The sequence below is a fragment of the Cimex lectularius genome, unplaced genomic scaffold (genome assembly GCF_000648675.2).
Source record: "Cimex lectularius strain Harlan isolate CLEC.00 unplaced genomic scaffold, Clec_2.1 scaffold52, whole genome shotgun sequence".
Lineage (NCBI taxonomy): Eukaryota > Metazoa > Arthropoda > Insecta > Hemiptera > Cimicidae > Cimex > Cimex lectularius.
The window spans coordinates 655,377-675,414 of record NW_019392742.1 but is presented as its reverse complement, the minus strand read 5'-3'; the positions used below and the strand labels follow the sequence as shown (position 1 = coordinate 675,414).

The window sequence follows — 20,038 nt, the reverse complement described above, 5'->3', positions numbered from 1 at the left end:
ATTATAAGTCAAAGAACAATTAGATGTTCGTTCTTTAGGAATAGCAACAAATCCACCAAATGACTGTGGAAAAATATTAACTAGGCTTATCAAAAAGAAAGAAAAAAAGAAAAAGCACAAATAATTGTAGTTTATATTTTGCAGCATAGTGTAACCAAATGTGAACAATTTATGTTAGATATTTAGATTATAAAGCGCTCAAAATTAATTGGTTTTTGATATGATAAAGGTTATGTTCATAATCGACCAGTCTACTACTCTCAAAGACCTTCTTGATTTAAATTTATATAAATATGAAGAGGAAGTTAAAACAATAGTCGATAAAGCGGTTAAAGAGATGAGCATGGAAAAAACGCTAGGCGAATTGGCCAGCATCTGGTCCACCATGGAGTTTGAGTACGACAACCATCCTCGGTCGGGTTACAGCATTCTCAAAGTGAGCGAAGAGATAATCGAGACATTGGAGGAAAATCAAGTAAATACGATAAACAAGGGTTGTTAAATGTTCAATATCAAAACCTTGAAATCACAGGTGCAACTGCAAAACATGCTGAGCTCCAAGTACATTGCTTATTTTTTGGACGAAGTGTCTGACTGGCAAAGACAGCTCTCTAATGCCGATCAGGTCATTCATACCTGGATAGAGGTACAGAGGACTTGGATGTATCTTGAGTCGATATTCATCGGCTCGGATGATATCCGGAGGCAGCTACCTCAAGACTCCAACACTTTTGACACAGTTGATAAGGATTTCAAGGTTTGTATACTTTGTATGCAAATAGAAGTTAAAAAGTCTTCTGAAAAAGATAGTGAACTTGAGCTAGTTTGAGTAATAAATTTGTATCATATTTTTACCCTATGAAGTTTCTCTAGTTTGATCATCCTTGATTTCACCATTTGCTACAAACTTGCTATAAACAATGGCAAAAATGCTGGTTCATTCCAAATGGTTTGGCCCATCAGAAAACACCAATATGGAAAATAGAAATAATTGAAAATGGCAAAAATTGCTGTTAATTTAATCAATGCTCAAATTTTTCCAAATTCTGGAAAGCAATATAAATAAATTACAGATTTTTAACTCTCGTAAATTATAATACCCAATACCTAATTTCTAGATTATGCTCAAAGAAATATCCTCTATTCCAAACGTCATCAAAGCCTCGTGCAGACCAGGACTCCAGGATAAACTGGAACATCTGCAAAAAGATTTGACAACATGCGAAAAAGCTCTGGCACAGTATTTGGAAACGAAGCGTCTCGCATACCCAAGGTTTTACTTTGTTTCATCGGCAGATCTTCTTGATATTTTGTCAAACGGGAACCAGCCTTTGCTAGTCTGCAGGTGAAATTTAGTTTGTTTATTTTTCATATAATTTTATTGAATCAGACAGTAAATTGGCTAAGAACAGTCTTAACTTCGGATGACTGCTATTTCAGACACTTAACAAAACTTTATGACTCAATTGCTAATTTAAAATTTATCGAGGAGAATAACATGGCTACTAATATAGCTGAAGGGATGTGGGCGAAAGATGGAGAGTTTGTAAAACTGAGCATGACCTGTGACTGTTCTGGTCAGGTTAGTTAAGCCTGAACTACTTACTAGTTTTGAGAAAAATGACAAAAACTTTTAAATTTTAGGTTGAAAAATGGCTAAACACTGTGACAGATGTTATGCGTAAGACAGGACGACATTACTGCAAACTGGCTGTTAACACTTATGATGACAAGCCAAGGGAGCAGTGGGTTTTTGATTTCCCGGCCCAATCGGCTTTATGCGGAACGCAGATATGGTGGGCAGCGGAGGTCACAGCCGCATTTATGAAATTAGAAGAAGGCTATGAAAACGCCCTGAAAGATTATCAAAAGAAACAAGTAAATAATTTAATTTTTTAAACTGCAGACAATTATGACAATTTTTGCTTGTAGATTCAACAGCTCAACCATCTCATCAACTTATTGCTGGGTGAACTCTCAGATGGAGACAGGCAAAAGGTGACCACAATTTGTACAATTGACGTCCATTCGAGGGACGTGGTCTCGAAGCTAATATCACAGAAAGTTGAGAGCAGCTTGGCCTTCCAATGGCAGTCACAGTTACGACACAGGTATCTCAATTTTCATTTGTGTCCTATGTCAAAAAAGCAGGCCAAACTTTTTTTCAGATGGGACAGTAAGCTGGAAGATTGTTATGTCAACATTTGTGATGCACAGTTTTTATACGACTATGAATATCTCGGGAATACTCCTAGACTCGTCATAACACCTCTCACTGACAGATGTTATATAACTTTAACTCAGGTAAGGAATATTTAACGCTAAAGGGGCATTTAGAAATACATAATATATACAACAGCATATTATTATATACTTAAAAAAAATGGTTCATAAAATGTCTACTTGTTAGCATATTGTGGTTTCTTTAGATCTGGAGAATTGAAAATTTAATTTTAGAAATATATGTCAAAAATGAAAGCTTTAGTTTGAACAAATTTGTCATTGCTGATTTAGTCATTTTTAATGTGGCTGAGTTTAACCTAGAATATCAAAGCTAAAATTGCAAAATGCTTTAGTTCAAGCCACTTTTCATGATAAATCTATTTTACAATAACATTTATTTAAATTTAAATGAAATTATTGTAAAAACATAAGTCAAAAATGAATGCTTTAGTTTGAACAAATTTGTCATTGCTGATTTAGTCATTTTTACCGTGGCTGAGTTTAACCTAGAATATCAAAGCTAAAATTGCAAAGTACTTTAACTCAAGCCACTTTTTATGATAAATCTATATTATAATACCATTTATTTAAATTTAAATGAAATTATTGTAAAAACATAAGTAAAAAATGAATGCTTTTATTTGAACAAATTTGTCGTTGCTGATTTAGTCATTTTTACTGTGGCTGAGTTTAACCTAGAATATCAAAGCTAAAATTGCAAAATACTTTAACTCAAGCTATTTTTCATAATAAATCTATATATTATAATAACATTTATTTAAATTTAAAAGAAATTATTGTAAAAACATGTGAAAATGTTTTATTAATATAATTTGAAAACAAATGAAGTACTGAAGATCACTGAGAAACACAATAAAGTTAAGTTGCATTCTTTGTGATCCACGGTGGAACTTCTTATCTCATTAATGATATATAGCAATGCCGGTTCTAGAGATGCAAATATGACCAGCTTATTATTTGGTATGGTAGTAAGGGGCCACATGAGAATTCCCAAAACAAATTCTTTGCTCGTTTTACACACCACCGGCGAGCCCATGTCAAATACATCGCTACTAGTTTTTGCCATTAAGCCGCAAATTTGACCATACATGGCCAGACGCACGCCACAGAATTCTGGCTTCACTTTGCACAAGTAGACAATACACTTATTGATATCGATCGTAGTGAGAGTGTGAATATGGTGTTTTGAGTTCCCATCAATCGTCTCCGTGGAATTGCCCTCCCAACCTGCCAGGTTGCAAAAAGACATCGACTTCTGCAAAGAAAACATCTCCTTAAGAAAGTCTGAACTGTAGTTTGAAAACAATGGGACCAACTGGATTCGGGCGTTCAATGGAAAATTTTCACTCACAACGGCAAAACCGTAATTGAATGACCAGTATTCATTTTTGTCCATTCTGCAGTTCTCATGGTGGTAAAATTTTATCACTTTACGCCTAACGGCTAAGCTGTCCATCAAAGCATTGCTTACCCCAGCAACCACAAAATGATCTGAGATATTCAAAGTTTTCAACAGAAATGAAACCATCGCTGGCTCTGAAATACACTGGCATGTCGTCAACAACTTATTTTCAGACAGGAGTACTCCAGAGCATAAATGCTTATTCAACCTTTTGTTTACGATACTAGCCACGTACGGATAAGTGTTGTACTGAGTATCCGCAACTTGACACACTAAAAACACTTCAAAAATCACCACTGTTAAAATAAACATAAAATGCATTGTCAAATAATTTCAAATTAAATAACTACATAGATATGTTTGTTTTTTATTACATCTGATTTTATTTTACTATAAAGTCTGTACCGTTGTAATGCAGATAATGCAATACTTTTCAAATTTATCAATATGCTTCATGCAATAAAATAAATTATTGTATCCGATACAATATTTAGATACTTATTGCAGATCGTACTCTATACAAATTTGATGACAAATTGAGGAGTCTAGTTAAAAAGGTAGACATCTCCATGTCATGTCATTGTTTACTTTGAGTGATTTTCTGCTATGAATAAACTCTTGGATGGAAAACATGTTTTCTTTGAGTTTTGATTATACGAAATGCACGATGTTCCAAAATTTCACCCACATAGCAAGTGGCTGTCAAAAACCTTCCATGAACAACAACCGACTCTGTGCGACTCTCCATTGAAATTCCCGCCCACACCATCACTGAGCTACGATGAAAAGATTGGCTCTGGGAAAAATTACAGGCTTTGCACCTTTCATTTCGCCTTCTCCACACTATTTCACGCCCATATAAACATTGTAGAGCAAATCTACACTCATCTGTAAAAACTACAGCAGACCAATCACCCGAAGACCAATGGCTGTGTTCTTCAGCAAATGGGAGCCGTGCAACTTTTTGCATTCTGATTGATTCTGGTCCTCTTATGGGACTAAAAGCCATTCATTTATTCTTCTTCGAGCAGTGCCTTCAGAAATTTGGACACTGCGAACTTCCTGGAGCTGATGAATCGCTTGAACAAGAGGAAGGTTTCACAAAATTCTCAAAGTCAAAAAAAGATCATCCTGTGGTTCTGTTACCCGAGGGCTATGAATTTATGGTAGGACCCAGTTTCTTGAAAACGTCTAATGGTGTCTCGCAGCGTTAAGTAGGAACTCCGATGGCAATAGCTGCATACCTGATAGAAAGTTCATCATCAATAGTGCCACACCACGCACAACATCCTCAGCACTAAGTGGCATTTTTAAGTTTAAAAATTGAAATTAAGAAAACAAAGACGAAAACTAAACAGTTAAATTGCTCAGAATTCAAATGAGACTGAAAAACATTTTAAATTCTGTAAAAAGTAAACATCGAAAAATCCTTGAAATCCTTTAACGGATTAAGGATTAAGTGTGTTTACCTCTAATTGATATTTCCAATTTACAACATAGCAGAAACAAATATTTATTGATAAAAACAATGAGAATTATTATTAATAATCAATCAATAATTATCAATAATTAAAAAAAATAAATAAATTTATAAAACACAAGAGCCCAGGCAGCTAGCCAGCCGGGGAGAAAAAAAAAAAAAAATCTTTCGAATTCAAATTAGAAAAAATGAAAAAATCAGTTGGGTGGTATTTTTTTGTTAGTGCAGGAAAGAATGAAGAATGGCGATTTTTTTTTTTCAATGGATACCAGGAACTGGAGGAGTTCCCTCCTGAGCACTGCAGCTGTACAGCTTATTGTGCTTTATCCCTGGCTCCAATTTTGGGGGCTCGCAACAAAAGTGTGAATTTGAGCCCCTGGTGTGCAGGTGTTCTTCCAACGAAGAAACTCATTTATGAAGGGGGTTGGGACCAAATTCAAAGTCGCTGAGATCTGGTCCCGCTCCTTCCATTGATGAGTGCCATGTCAATTTCTTTCATTTGCGGCCACTGGTCCCCTTAGGCATCAGAAAAATTCCAGAAGCGACGATGGGGATCGAAACCACGACCGTGGGATCTACTAGCCGAGAGTTTGTCGCCTTAACCACTCGGCTACCGCAGACCCCAACAAGAATGGTGATACACAACCTAGCAGGAGCATGAGGTTAACTTAAGAAAATGAAGGGCTCAATCTGAACCCAACATTCTGATCGGTCAAAACTGGAGAATTCTGATTTACTTTTTGTAAAGGATGGTTCTTACTCACAGGTTTTCCTTAAAACCTATGAGTGAGAACCATCCTTTTCAAGAAGTGAATCTACATACTCAACCCGCCTTCTTTATTTCTAGAAGTCTGATTTTGTAAATAGCACCTGCGGATAGATTTTTAAAAAGCCTCCTACTTCTAAATAAGGTTTTATATGTTTTATAGCCGGTTTATACCAGATTCACCTTGCTGTATAGTATTAAAAAAGCCTTGTGGGATTATCACGATGGGTTCTATCCAAGCAAGAAGGTTATTGTGGAACTTAGTAAATATTTGGGGAATTAATTTTTTGATACATGGGATTTTAAGTTTGTTGTGGTGGGTGGTATTGGATAAATAGTAGGAACATTTATAATTGATTTGAGTTTTTAGACTGAAAGGATTGAAGACATTGGATGTTGAAAGGTTAAGTGGTTGCCAATAGTTCTATACCATATGTCCATAGTAACGTTTTGAGATTGTTTGTTGATTATCAATACAGCAATCTTCCTATAAGTTTGTAGAGTAGACCACTCGTTTAGGTCTTGATAAGCCCGTCTGGGTGGTACCCAAGATAATAAGCGAAAGAAAGCATCAAACAAATGCCATACCATAGTTTTAAAAGGTCATTGCTAAACCATCTTTAACGCATCAAAGAAAATACTAGACTGATAATACCATTCAACATAATTATTAAAATAAACCTGGAACTCTTCTAAAGTAGAGATGTAGATGGTTATATAGATTTATTGGAAATAGTACACGGACCTAAAGGAACTACGGGCACCACATGGAATTTTCAGACGTAGAAATGTGCACATGAAATAAAAAAATCTTGAGAGTACAAAATAGCCAGGCAAATCTAAGCACATGAGATCAACTGAAAATATCTGGGACTGCCTGAATACCTTAAAAAAACATTTGGTTATATCATCTATTTAGAATAAGAAAGTCTGTCAAGTTTCAAGCATAAGAAAGTCCTTTTGAAGGTCAGACTTACATAACAAATGGTAAAAAAAAATATTTGGATAATTAATATAAAACCAATACCTTCTTATAAAATTTGGGTACAAAGAATTAAAAAATAAATAAGTTCACAAATTGAAAATTTTAATAGAAAGGTTTGTTTCTAGTCTCTTCATCTTGTGATGGGAGGAGCACCAGCAGGACCTGCCGGCACAGGGAAAACAGAAACAACCAAAGATCTAGGGAAAGGTCTTGGAATTATGGTATACGTTTTCAACTGCTCTGAACAAATGGACTACAAGGTATGCTACATTATAATGTTTATGCGCTTTCATGACAAATCACTTTTTCAGTCTTGCGGCAACATTTACAAAGGCCTGTCGCAGACTGGCGCTTGGGGCTGCTTTGACGAATTCAACCGCATATCGGTCGAAGTGCTGTCAGTCGTCGCTGTTCAGGTATTGTTAATTTTAACCAGTATTATTTTAAACACCGAACTTGTATGATTTTCAGGTCAAAGCAGTGCTCGATGCTATCAAGAAGAAAAAGAGCAAATTCAATTTTCAGGGTGAAATCATATCGTTAGTCCCGACAGTTGGAATGTTTGTGACAATGAATCCTGGATATGCCGGAAGAGCAGAACTACCGGAAAACCTCAAAGCACTTTTTAGGTGGCGAAATAAATAATAATAGAAGTTTTATTAACCATTATTGAGAGCTTACCACCTAAGTCAATGTTTTCCAGGCCTTGTGCAATGGTAGTTCCTGATTTTGAGCTAATCTGTGAAATAATGCTTATCGGGGAAGGGTTCCAAGAAGCAAGAGTGCTTGGAAAAAAATTCCTAACGCTCTACTCACTTTGCAAAGAACTTTTGTCCAAACAAGACCACTATGATTGGGGCTTACGAGCAATCAAATCTGTTCTAGTAGTCGCTGGAAAGCTTAAGGTATCTATTCCAATTTTTCACTTTCCTTTGCACATAGTTTAAATAGAAAAATGTTTAAAGGAGAATTTCTCAATATTTTATTTAAAAAAAAAAATGCAAACCTTTTATTTCTATTTGTATTTTTCTCACTGTAAATAAGGCACTACTAATAATTAATTACAAAAAATCTTAATTCTTATTAACAAAATAAACTTTGTTTAAACTTTTAAAATAAATAACTAAATCGCCTATTTTATGCACTTGGTGGATCAGAGCTTGGATAAGTTAGTAAGTATTAAAATTATCACTAACTCTAAACTAAGACGAATAATTAAAAATGGATGAAAATAATAATTGCATGACCGGTTAAAATAGGCACTGTTCACTTGCATGATTGTAGTTGTAAAACAGTAGAAAGTGATTGTGTCGTTTCGTGCCAGCGGGGTGATAGGAACCGTCCAGAGGACCAAGTCCTCATGAGGGCCCTCAGAGATTTCAACATTCCCAAGGTTATCACGGATGATCTGCCAATCTTTTTAGGCCTCATTGGAGACCTTTTCCCCGCTTTAGACGTCCCTCGGAAACGCGACATGGATTTTGAGAAGCAAGTGAGGCAGGCGGCAATTGATATGAAACTCCAACCTGAAGAGGGTTTTGTTTTAAAGGTAATTTTTCATCTTTTCAATCACAAGTTTGTAAAATTTATAAATGTTCAATTGTATATTTTTTTAACAGATTGTACAATTACAAGAGTTATTTGCAGTGAGGCATTCTGTCTTTATAATTGGTAATGCCGGTACTGGAAAATCCATGGTATGGAAGGCACTGTATAAAACGTATGTCAATATGAAGAAAAAGCCACATTATAATGACCTTGAGCCGAAAGCTGTTACGAACAATGAGCTTTTTGGTATCATCAATCCACAAACTAGAGAATGGAAGGATGGTAATTTCCAAATTACTTAGGACAAAAAGAACAAAATAAATATGTATTTTTTTAAGGGTTGTTTTCTGTACTGATCAGAGAGCAAGCCAATATGGGTGGTGATGGACAAAAGTGGATGGTGATGGATGGTGATATCGACCCGATGTGGATCGAGTCACTCAATACAGTCATGGATGACAATAAAGTCTCTTTTTTATTTTTTAAATTTTTTTATTATTTTTTTATTTATTTTACAAATAGTAAACAATTATTATTAATTATAATAATTATAATTTTATAATAATGAATTGATTATTAATTTGTTATTATTGTTCAGGTTTTGACATTGGCAAGCAATGAACGAATCGCACTCACTTCTTCGATGAGGCTTCTTTTTGAGATTTCCAATTTGAGAACTGCAACTCCAGCCACAGTCTCCAGGGCTGGAATTCTCTACATCAACCCGACAGATTTAGGATGGAATCCGTTAGTTATATTTTGTATAATCGTAGAAACACTACACGTAGTAACATAATTAAAAATATTTTGCCTATACATTATGTAGAATCAATAGACTATAATCATCTTCACTGTGTTTATATGGTTGTATTGTTCGAATAATACTTCGTTGTAACATTGTAACAAACAATGTCATAATGAAATGTTTATAGCCAAAAATTGATCACTGAACTATGAAAGGTTATAATGTGTTCAGTTAATTTGTACGTTTTACATGACTTCGCTGAATAATTATTTGATTGCTTATAATGTTTATTAATTAAAACTTCAAAACTTAGCTATGTAGCAAGTTGGATTGACACGAGGAAGCATGATGTTGAGAAAGCTAACCTTACCATGCTATTTGACAAGTATATACCTACGATCATTGAAGCTTGTCGTACAAGGTAATTATTCAAATTTCTAAGTTTTGGTTGTAAATGAAAAAAAAATATATTTCAGGTTCAAAAAAATAACACCGATACCAGAAATCGCTCACATTCAGATGCTCTGTACTCTGCTTGAGGTATTGCTTGAACCACCCAACATCCACATCGATTGCCCAAAAGAATGGTATGAGATCTACTTTGTGTTTGCCAGTATCTGGTCATTCGGCTCGGCATATTTCCAAGATCAGGTACATACGAAAATTAAACATTTTATATAAATTTATTTATAAAAATTTTTCAGCTTGTGGACTGGAGGTGCGAGTTTTCCAAATGGTGGGCAAGTGAATTCAAAGCGGTCAAATTTCCGCCTGAAGTGCCACAGGTTGAACAGGTCTTCAACTACTTCATCGACCCGGAGACGAAGAAATTCGTTTTATGGACTGAAAAACTCACAAAATTCGAACTCGATTATGATATTCCATTACAGGTTTGTTCAAAAAATGTTTAAACTTCTTTACAATATAAAATATATACTTGTATTAAAGTCAACGCTTGTGAACACTGCGGAAACTACAAGAGTACGTTACTTCCTCGACTTGCTTATTGAAAAAAATAAAGCTGTTATGCTAATCGCACCAGCAGGATGTGGAAAATCTGTCCTTATAGGGGACAAAATGTCTTCTCTATCAGAAAAATTTGCAATTACAAATATCTCTTTTAACTTTTACACAACATCAGGTTAGTTAACTTAAATAACTTTAAAAAATGATAAATAATATTATTAAAATTTCTTGAAGAAATGCTACAAAAAGTCTTGGAAAAGCCTTTGGAAAAGAAAGCCGGTCGGAACTATGGACCACCAGGAAACAAGACCATGATTTATTTCATCGACGATATGAACATGCCAGAGGTTGAAATTATTGTCTCAACTTTTCAAAAATTTGTCTATTTTATTAATTTTTCTAATACAGGTCGATAAATATGGAACCGTTCAGCCGCACACACTTATAAGACAGCACATGGACTATCAACACTGGTATGACAGGCAGAAACTATCCTTAAAAGACATACACAACATCATGTTTCTGAGCAGCATGAACCCGACTGCAGGAAGTTTTACTATAGATCCTAGGCTTCAACGGCATTTTTCAGTGTTTGCTTTGAGGTTAGATGTAATTTTTAACCTCATTTTTATGATATTTTTTCTAACCTTGTTTATCTTTAATATCATTTCTAGTTTAATAATTAAACCTTTAATATAAACTAATGATAAGATTTAACCTTGTTTATTATATAAGGTAAATGAAAGATTATGAAAAATAAAAATATTAAGGAGAATGTTAATACATAATTGTTTCATATAGGAACATCTCATTGAGATTTAGGTTATAAAAAGACAATTTTAGCCAAATTGTGCAATTTTTCTCCCTGGGGTCACTGGTTACTAGGCTCCTTACTTCTGCAACCTAAAAGAACTTTTCTTTTAACCCATTATTTTCATACCCTAGAAGTGCACTATTTTTGAGGTTATTGAGTATTCTCCAGGGTTTCTATTTGCTTTTCCTGGACATTAGTGACATCTTTCCAAAGTGGCTGTACCGTTTCCAGGCTAATGCTTTGCAGTCGTATGAGCTGATATCTTAGAAGTTTCATGGCAGAGTTGGCAGATTTCTGAATCACTTTTACAATTTTTTTAAGTTTGCTTAAATTCCTGCCTGTCAAGCGAGGTACATTTTTTTCCTGGTTGAGTTGTTGAGGAACATCTTTGATTGTTTTGCACCTGGTGAATTCATTCAGTATATGGCCAATTCTATCTCCACCTATTTGTTCAATTCCACTTTTAGCATACTGATGATGGTTGTGTTGAGTTGGTTCTGGTCCAATAGGTGTCATGGCTTGGCTTTTGCTTGTTTGTCATTGCCTTGCAATCCTTTCGTGTCCCATCAGAGTTATCCTAGACAGTTTTGAGTGAAGGTGGATTTTAGACCTTTATTTTTGCTTGGCCGTCTGAGAATATATACTGAAATTTGATTATTTTTATCACTGACTTAATTGTATAATCAATATCAACCAGGTATAACATAGCCAATATCATAAATTTGGCTATTTTGAAGTCAATGATAATTCTAAAAATATATTTTTCTTTTAAATTATTTTGTTGTATAGTTTTCCTGGGACTGAAAGTCTGACACACATATACTCATCTTTACTGAACCAACATATAAAAAACAGCTTGAACAAATTTTCACCTTCTGTCATCACCATAGCTGACACTGTAATACAGCTGGCGTTGCACATGCACTCAAGAATGCAGCAGACGTTCCTTCCGACGGCGATTAAATTCCACTATCTGTTCAACTTGAGAGACCTCAGCAATATTTTCCAAGTCTGTTTATTTTGCCGGTCGAGTTTTTTTATATTTTTGATATTGTCTTAATTTCCTTTCAGGCGATCATTCTGACAACACCCGATTGCATATCCAACGCTGGGGATTTAGTGAGGATTTGGATTCACGAGACGACAAGGGTTTACGGTGATAAGCTCATCGATCTGAAAGAGCAAGACGTCTTTAACAAAATGGTTTTGGAAACAATTAAAAAAGTGTTCACAGTATGTCATAAACAAAATATTCAATTATTCTTAATATTAATTTTTTTAATTCAACTTGTTTTGCAGCTTAATTTGATTGAGGTAGGTTTATTTTTACATAGTAAAGCTTCCATAGAATATTTAAAAATTATGTGGTTAATATTTTAAGGATTTACACGAGGGTGATTACATAAGCAACCCTCTTATTTATTGTCATTTCGTCGACGGTATCGGAGATCCGAAGTATCTCCAGATGAAAAGCTGGAAGCGTCTCAATTCGCTTCTTTCCGACGCTATGGCCCAGTATAATGATCTTGTTTCCAGCATGAACCTTGTCCTTTTTGAAGACGCCATGTCACATGTCTGCAGGTATCTTTTTTAAGGATATTTACAATGGAGGATGTTTTTATTTGATTTTTTTTTAGGATCAATCGCGTCATGGAAATGCCCAGAGGGAACGCGCTTCTAGTCGGGGTCGGAGGAAGCGGCAAGCAGTCGCTCTCTCGCCTCTCCGCTTTCATCTCTAGCCTCGACTCCTTTCAAATACAGCTCAAGAAAGGCTATTCTACAAACGACTTCAAAGTATGTTTCAATAATAAAATTCAAACTGAAAACTACTGATTTTTTTTTCCAAAGTGCGATTTGGCTGGGATTTACTCAAAAGCTGGATTGAAAAACGTAGGGATCATGTTTTTAACAACAGACTCGCAAATACCAGACGAGAGGTTTCTAGTTCTCATCAACGATATGCTATCCTCTGGAGAAATCCCTGAACTTTTCGCTGACGATGAAATCGACAGTATTGTCAATTCCATCGGGCCGGAAGTACGCTGACATTAAAATTTTTTATGAATTTTTAAAAAATCTTACATATTTCAACAGGCCAAAGGCTTCGGCTTGCAAGACACAAAAGACAACTGTTGGAAATTCTTTATAGACAGAGTGAGAAAAAATATAAAGACGATTTTATGCTTTTCTCCTGTTGGTTCTACCCTGAGAGTCAGAGCGAGGAAGTTCCCGGCTTTAGTTAACTGCACGACGATCGACTGGTTCATGGAATGGCCTCAAAAAGCCCTTGAAAGCGTCTCGCAAAAGTTCCTGAGCGAACTTAACGTCCTAACTGTAAGACGAGTGAAAAAACTCAAGAAAAACTTTTATAATCAAAAGCGGCAAAATGTTTTAGACAAAGCTTACCGAGCCTATGTCGCTCCTGATGGCCTTCATTCACATGTCGGTGAACAAAATGTCGAATTCTTTTTTACTAAATGAACGTCGCTATAACTACACGACGCCTAAGTCTTTCCTCGAGCTGATCGGACTTTACTCGAAGCTGCTTAAAACCAAGAACCTCGAGGTTGTCACGAAGATCAACAGGCTCCAGAGCGGTCTGCAAAAGCTCGTAAGCTGCGCTCAGCAAGTAAGTGTTTCATCCCCCTCCTTAAAAAGCCGATCGGGTTGTAACGAGATTCTTTCGAAGGTTGGAACGCTGAAAATTCAACTTGCAGAACAAGAAGTCGTAGTGGCCGAGAAAAATGCCAAAGCGGGCGAGCTGATCGCTGTAGTCGAAGAGGAGACTGAGAAAGTTTCAAAAGAAAAAAATATAGGTTGGAAAATAAGTTTTGTATGAATCTCTATTATTATATAATTTCTGGATGGACCTCAAAATGCATAAAAATTATACAATTTTGAATTTTTTGTAAACCTTAACTATTGACACTTCAATCAAGATCATTTCCTTCTAAAGAAAATGATTTAACCATTTTTGACATATGAAAATCTTGTACTTTTTTTACAAGTAATGACGGCAATATGTATAATTTTAGCGCCATTCTATGGAGAAATTTATGTAAAATTGACGAGGGAGAGGTAAACAAAATGGTGCTACATAAGAAATTGCACTGTTTTTATTTATGTGTAGAGATTAGTGACCGTTAATCGATAGTAATTCAGATATCGTGAGATGCGGTCGGGTGTGATGTAGGTTTCAGAAAAACATTTTCTTTATCGTGCCAACTTTTCGATCTTTTATTGAGATCATCTTCAGGGCTCAAAGTGTTTGTCTTCTGTGTAATTGTGCCATCCTTGTGTGTCGTGTTGGGCACTCTCAACTCGACACACAAGGATGGCACAATTACACAGAAGACAAACACTTTGAGCCCTGAAGATGATCTCAATAAAAGATCGAAACGTTGGCACGATAAAGAAAATGTTTTTCTGAAACCTACATCACACCCGACCGCATCTCACGATATCTGAATTACTGTTTTTATTTATATTTAATGGCTTACTAACTTATCAAATAAAATTGTACGAAAGTTGACAGAACTTTGGAACATTTCAGTCTTGATCTAGCAACAAAATTTTCTAAAAAATTCCCCACCTATTTTTTTTAATCGGTTGATTTGTCTCTTACAGCCTTTCAGAAAAAGTCAATTAAAAAATTTAAATTTCGAACGTTGATCTATATAAATTTTTCTTTAAAAATTTGTTCAGAGTAACCTTCCCCTCAAGGACTTAACGTGCACTTATTTCCTTTGATTAAGACCCAGAAAAAAAAACTTATTAGCTTCATTTCCCTTTATAGGCATGATTTATCATTTAAAAAGTAAAATTTGCACGTTTTCTTATTTTACCATCCTTTTTTGCCTAAGTGTATTATTTCTTATATTCACTAATTTTGTGGTCCGCTCGACCAATTAATATATTACAATTAATTAAGGTTTTTAGTTGAGATAAAAAAGTCAATGGCACGAGCGGGATTCGAACCCACGATCTTCGGCTTGATACGCCGCTGCTCTACCACTTGAGCTATCGTGACCTCGGCGTATCCAGCCGAAGATCGTGGGTTCGAATCCCGCTCGTGCCTTTGACTTTTTTATCTCAACTAAAAACCTTAATTAATTGTAATTATTTCTTATGTTGAACACTTAAAAACTATTATGTTTTGTGATTTTTTACAAGGTTGTTAATTTGTAGCCAAGGAGGAAGAAAGAAAATGCCAAATAATAGAAGAGGACGTCACCATAAAGCAAAAGATGTGCGAAGAGGATTTAGAAAAAGCTCTTCCTGCTTTGGACGCAGCTCAGGCTGCTTTAAACACCCTGAACAAAGTAAATCCTCAATATGCGTTATTCTACTGAAATATAATTAAAAATAATTATTTTAAAGACGAATCTGACTGAAATGAAGTCGTTTGGTACGCCGCCTGAAGCGGTTGCGAACGTCGCCGCAGCAGTTATGGTCCTTCTGGCTAAAAAGGGAAAAATTCCAAAAGATAGAAGCTGGAGAGCAGCAAAAGTATTATTCTGTTCATACCTTAATTAATTGATTTGATTTTTTTTTTTTTTTTGTATGTTTAAGTAGAATTTTTTGCCTTGATCAGGACAGTTTTATTTTTGTTTTTAAGGCCATGATGGGTTCTGCAGACGCTTTTCTTCATAATTTAGTCAACTACAACAAAGAAAATATTCACCCGGAAATAGTCAAAGCAATTCAGCCATACTTAGACGACCCAGAATTCAACCCGGAGAACGTCATTACAAAATCCAGTGCAGCTGCTGGTAATTTATCGAATTAAAAAAAATCGTCTATACTTTACAATATAAAATTGTTATATTTTGAGGCTTATGTGCTTGGGTTATTAATATAATGAAGTTTCACGAAGTCTGGATGATCGTTCTTCCGAAGAAAAAGGCGGAAGCGGCAGCACAAGCCGAACTTGCCCAGGCGAGGTCGAGGCTGTCGGAACTGACCGAGAAAATATCCGTAAGAATTATTTTTGGCAATAAATTTTCTTCATATATAAATTTTTTCTCTTCTATAAGAAACTGGAAGAACAGCTGGGCATTCTGACGGCCAAATTTGAAGCCGCCATGGCAGAAAAGCTGGCGTGCCAAGCAGAAGAAGAAAAGACAACGCAGGCCATCGACCTTGCTAACCGGCTCGTCAATGGCCTCGCTTCGGAAAATTCCAGATGGAAGGAAACAGTGTCTGAGTAAGTCTTAATCAAAATTAAACACTGAGGAACTTATCAGGTAAAACTGGTCCGCGCTTTCTCGCTTGATTTGGCTTCGACTGGTCCTTGGAATGATTTTGGTATACTTGATTTAAGAGTACTTTTATCTTTAAAAGTAGTTGATTTTGTATCAAATAAATGTCTTTGATGCGAAAATGTAGTGTGTGTTTACTATAGACAAACAATTTTATATAAAGAAATTAAAATACTTGAGTCGGTTTTAAGGCTTTCTGCAAAAATTACAACCCTGCCAGGGGATATCGTCCTAGTTACTGCTTTTATATCATATGTCGGGAGTTTTACAAGAAGTTACAGGGAGGAACTTGTTGAACAACAGTGGAAGCCTCAATTATCAAAATACAAGGTTTGTGTGTTTAAAAAAAAAGGATAGTTGGAATTTTGTAAGTTTGCCTTATTAGCCTCAGATTCCATGCACTCCGGATATCGACCCGATGACAATGCTCACCGACGATGCACAAATAGCGTCTTGGAACAACGAAGGCCTTCCGAACGACCGGATGTCAGCTGAAAACGCCACGATTTTGACGAATTCAGAAAGATGGCCGCTCATGATCGACCCTCAGGTAATCCTCCAAGGGTTTAAAAATCTAAGCAGTTTAAAGACCCCGGCAGTAGTTGCAGGGTATAAAGTGGATAAAGGTAAAGTACGGGGATCGGCTCAAAGTGATAAAACTCGGCCAGAAGCATTATCTGGACAAAATAGAAAAAGCGGTCACAGAAGGATCGACATTATTGATAGAAAACATTGGTGAGACTATAGATCCTGTTCTGGACAATCTTTTAGGGAGGAACCTCATCAGAAAGGGCAGGTCGGTTTTGGCAAGTACACCTTGTGATTTTTTTAAAAACCGACTGTTTCAGGGTGTTGAAAATAGGCGACAGAGAGATAGACTATTCGCCAAACTTTCGCTTGATTCTCCACACGAAGTTAGCAAATCCTCACTACCAGCCCGAGATACAGGCTCAAACGACTTTAATCAATTTTACAGTCACGAAGGACGGCCTGGAGGAACAACTTCTTGCCGAGGTTGTCAAAGAAGAAAGGCCTGATCTAGAAGCTACGAAGGTAAGGTAAAAATATCAACGGAAAATTCTATATCTAAAATTTTATGTCCACAGGGAACCCTGACAAAACAGCAGAACAACTTCAAAATTCAGCTGAAGCAGCTTGAAGACGAGCTGCTCCAGAGGTTGTCAACCGCCGGGCCTGATATACTATCGGACAAAGAGCTTGTAGAAAAGCTCGAGTCGACGAAAAAAACAGCAGAGAGCATAGAGGTGAAGGTCATCGAGGCAAAAGCAACTTCTGAAAAAATCGACAAGGCGAGGGAGTTCTACAGACCCGTTGCGACCAGGGCATCCCTGCTCTATTTTATCATGAACGATCTGAATAAAATCAACCCCCTCTATCAATTTTCACTTAAAGTAAAACCATTTCAAATCAATTATCGTTCACATTTTTTTAACTCCTTAATAACACTTTTTAGGCTTTTAATATAGTTTTTCAAAATGCAATCAAAACGGCGGAACAGTCGGACGTCGTGAGCGAAATGGTTGACATATTAATTGAAAACATCAGTTTCAAAGCTTTTATGTATACGACTCGAGGATTGTTCGAATGTGACAAGCTGATTTTTATGGCACAAATGGCCATCCAGGTACTAGTCGCAAGGCTCTTTCCGAACCAGTTCAATTTAAACACCAATTAATTAATCTTTATGTAAAGTATTGGTTGAGGTAAAAACGTCAGCGTCACGAGCGGGATTCGAACCCACGACCTCGGGCTAAATACGCCGCTGCTCTACCACTCGAGCTATCGTTGTCTATTTGATTCTCGGCGACAAATGAAATGGCCAATTGAGAATCGAATAGATTACACGACATTTGAGAAATGGCAAAAAGGAGGGAAAATTTGAAAGGTTGGGTTGAGGTGGGAAGTCGGTGAACGAGGGATCGAAGTCACGATAGCTCAAGTGGTAGAGCAGCGGCGTATTTAGCTCGAGGTCGTGGGTTCGAATCCCGCTCGTGACGCTGACTTTTTTATCTCAATCAATATCTTACATTAAGATTAATTAATTGAAAGGTGTTATTTGGTCTCGGACGACGAAATCTAATGAATTTAAACCCCAATGTTGCCCAGATTTTGCAGAGGAAGAAGGAAATCACTCAATCCGAACTCGACTATCTCCTCAGGTTCCCTTACATACCGAATTTGGCGTCGCCAGTCGATTTTCTCACCGGCACTTTGTGGGGCGGTATAAAAGCTCTTTCGTTAATGGACGAATTCAGGTATTAGGTCATAAAAAAATCATTTATTGCCGCTAAAAAAATATATACTTTTTCAGGAACCTTGACAAGGATATAACCAGTTCGGCTAAAAGGTGGAAGAAATTCACGGAAGGCGAGTGCCCAGAAAGGGACAAGTTTCCCCAGGACTGGAAGAACAAAACGGCCTTCCAGCGCCTCTGCATGATGCGCTCCCTAAGACCGGACAGGATGACTAACGCCATGAGGTAAATTTTCCAATCAAGAAAAATGTACTCATAACAGATATTACTGACAGAGGGAGGGAGAGATGAAAGTGAGAAAGGAAGAGAGGGTGAAACAACAGACAGAAGAAACACGTAGAGTGAGAAAAGGAGAAATAGTATATGATAAGGAGAAGTTGTTACAAAGAAAGAAACATTACAGGACAATGTAGAGAAAAGAGTAAGAAGAAAAAGTTTAAATAATAAGGGATATTATTGGGGCGTCGGTGGCCGCAACGGTTTAGGATGGATTTATTCAGGCACGTAAAGGGAACGTAAAGAGAATGAGCCGAGCCCGTAACGAGTCGTTGGAAACTTTGCTTTCTTGCTTTTCAATGGAAGTGTTTATACAAAGACGAGGCTCGTGCGATTCCCGGCAGATTCCCACTCAGTTGTCGTCGCCAGCGATTCTGCTGAGGTTGTCGTTCAGTACCCGTCAGTGTTCTGTTGAAAGAATTCGTTCGTTTTTATCGATGTGTTATAAGATATATCCAAAAGCGGACAGGCTGCTGAAAACAACACCAAAAAATAAAACATGAAGATCAACTGAAGTTTCTCTTGTCCTATTCAAATGACAAAGACACACTAACAAATGTTTCAGTGCAAGAAACATCAGCACTAACTGAACAAATAGAGGCAATGGAAGAAACACCCTCAGAAGAGCCTAATGATGCTGAAACCAACCAGCCCCAAACCTCATCTGCCGTTGGGAGGATATTCCGAGGTCGCAGCAAAGTGGGAAGATCTCGTTCCAAACGTCTCGTCTCAGTACTCCCAAAACTGTTTCAATACAAATTCAACATCAACAAACGTAGCAAGTAATAACAACAGCCCAGATAGAGATTCACTTTGGTCTTCTTGTCACAGTGATCAACCTTTCACGTACAACCCGCAGCTGCAGATAACTCTTTTCGTGAATATTTCAACAAGTATCCCTGGTTACATTAATTTTAAATAAGTGTTGTAGAAATCATACTATTACCAGCGGATAATGATAAAATATTCAAACATGTTTTGACATTAGACTTTTATTTCTACCTGAGACACAGCTCTACGTTTTCTTTTTCGGTTATAGGCTCCTTCCAGTTTGTGTTTTGTTTTTCGATGAGCGGTCTGATTTTGTTGAGAAGCAATTCAAATGTTGCTCATCCTAAAATATTCAAAAAACTTGCGATCGTGTGGAATTAATTGTTTGAAGATTTTAAATTAGCCGTGCGTTCTGCGGAGTTTCCATGCTGGGTGGACACTCCACATTTTCTTCGTTTTCTTCGTAGGAGTCCGTTTCTCCTCCTCCTCCAACGAAACTGCTATA

At 36.5% G+C, this 20,038-nt stretch overlaps 1 protein-coding gene across 1 annotated transcript in view; it reads left to right on the top strand.

The window, feature by feature from the left end:
- LOC106664894 (dynein beta chain, ciliary-like) overlaps nucleotides 1–20,038 on the top strand; it is a 35,494-nt gene that overhangs the window by 10,629 nt on the left and 4,827 nt on the right. The window contains exons 35-78 of the mRNA XM_014390959.2: nucleotides 230–475; nucleotides 533–757; nucleotides 1,119–1,345; nucleotides 1,441–1,582; nucleotides 1,645–1,878; nucleotides 1,933–2,111; nucleotides 2,169–2,304; nucleotides 7,003–7,137; nucleotides 7,189–7,293; nucleotides 7,349–7,506; nucleotides 7,581–7,782; nucleotides 8,035–8,049; nucleotides 8,202–8,426; nucleotides 8,497–8,707; nucleotides 8,764–8,891; nucleotides 9,024–9,172; nucleotides 9,484–9,591; nucleotides 9,647–9,821; nucleotides 9,875–10,060; nucleotides 10,119–10,311; nucleotides 10,371–10,483; nucleotides 10,545–10,738; nucleotides 11,740–11,959; nucleotides 12,022–12,183; nucleotides 12,250–12,264; nucleotides 12,332–12,531; nucleotides 12,588–12,744; nucleotides 12,799–12,987; nucleotides 13,045–13,284; nucleotides 13,346–13,579; nucleotides 13,640–13,766; nucleotides 15,139–15,272; nucleotides 15,331–15,459; nucleotides 15,569–15,722; nucleotides 15,785–15,927; nucleotides 15,987–16,156; nucleotides 16,403–16,541; nucleotides 16,597–16,761; nucleotides 16,814–17,007; nucleotides 17,060–17,264; nucleotides 17,318–17,623; nucleotides 17,686–17,856; nucleotides 18,339–18,487; nucleotides 18,544–18,711. Of these exons, the coding sequence (XP_014246445.2) occupies nucleotides 230–475; nucleotides 533–757; nucleotides 1,119–1,345; nucleotides 1,441–1,582; nucleotides 1,645–1,878; nucleotides 1,933–2,111; nucleotides 2,169–2,304; nucleotides 7,003–7,137; nucleotides 7,189–7,293; nucleotides 7,349–7,506; nucleotides 7,581–7,782; nucleotides 8,035–8,049; nucleotides 8,202–8,426; nucleotides 8,497–8,707; nucleotides 8,764–8,891; nucleotides 9,024–9,172; nucleotides 9,484–9,591; nucleotides 9,647–9,821; nucleotides 9,875–10,060; nucleotides 10,119–10,311; nucleotides 10,371–10,483; nucleotides 10,545–10,738; nucleotides 11,740–11,959; nucleotides 12,022–12,183; nucleotides 12,250–12,264; nucleotides 12,332–12,531; nucleotides 12,588–12,744; nucleotides 12,799–12,987; nucleotides 13,045–13,284; nucleotides 13,346–13,579; nucleotides 13,640–13,766; nucleotides 15,139–15,272; nucleotides 15,331–15,459; nucleotides 15,569–15,722; nucleotides 15,785–15,927; nucleotides 15,987–16,156; nucleotides 16,403–16,541; nucleotides 16,597–16,761; nucleotides 16,814–17,007; nucleotides 17,060–17,264; nucleotides 17,318–17,623; nucleotides 17,686–17,856; nucleotides 18,339–18,487; nucleotides 18,544–18,711 (7,457 nt within the window). The remainder of the gene's footprint in view (nucleotides 1–229; nucleotides 476–532; nucleotides 758–1,118; nucleotides 1,346–1,440; nucleotides 1,583–1,644; nucleotides 1,879–1,932; nucleotides 2,112–2,168; nucleotides 2,305–7,002; nucleotides 7,138–7,188; nucleotides 7,294–7,348; nucleotides 7,507–7,580; nucleotides 7,783–8,034; nucleotides 8,050–8,201; nucleotides 8,427–8,496; nucleotides 8,708–8,763; nucleotides 8,892–9,023; nucleotides 9,173–9,483; nucleotides 9,592–9,646; nucleotides 9,822–9,874; nucleotides 10,061–10,118; nucleotides 10,312–10,370; nucleotides 10,484–10,544; nucleotides 10,739–11,739; nucleotides 11,960–12,021; nucleotides 12,184–12,249; nucleotides 12,265–12,331; nucleotides 12,532–12,587; nucleotides 12,745–12,798; nucleotides 12,988–13,044; nucleotides 13,285–13,345; nucleotides 13,580–13,639; nucleotides 13,767–15,138; nucleotides 15,273–15,330; nucleotides 15,460–15,568; nucleotides 15,723–15,784; nucleotides 15,928–15,986; nucleotides 16,157–16,402; nucleotides 16,542–16,596; nucleotides 16,762–16,813; nucleotides 17,008–17,059; nucleotides 17,265–17,317; nucleotides 17,624–17,685; nucleotides 17,857–18,338; nucleotides 18,488–18,543; nucleotides 18,712–20,038) is intronic.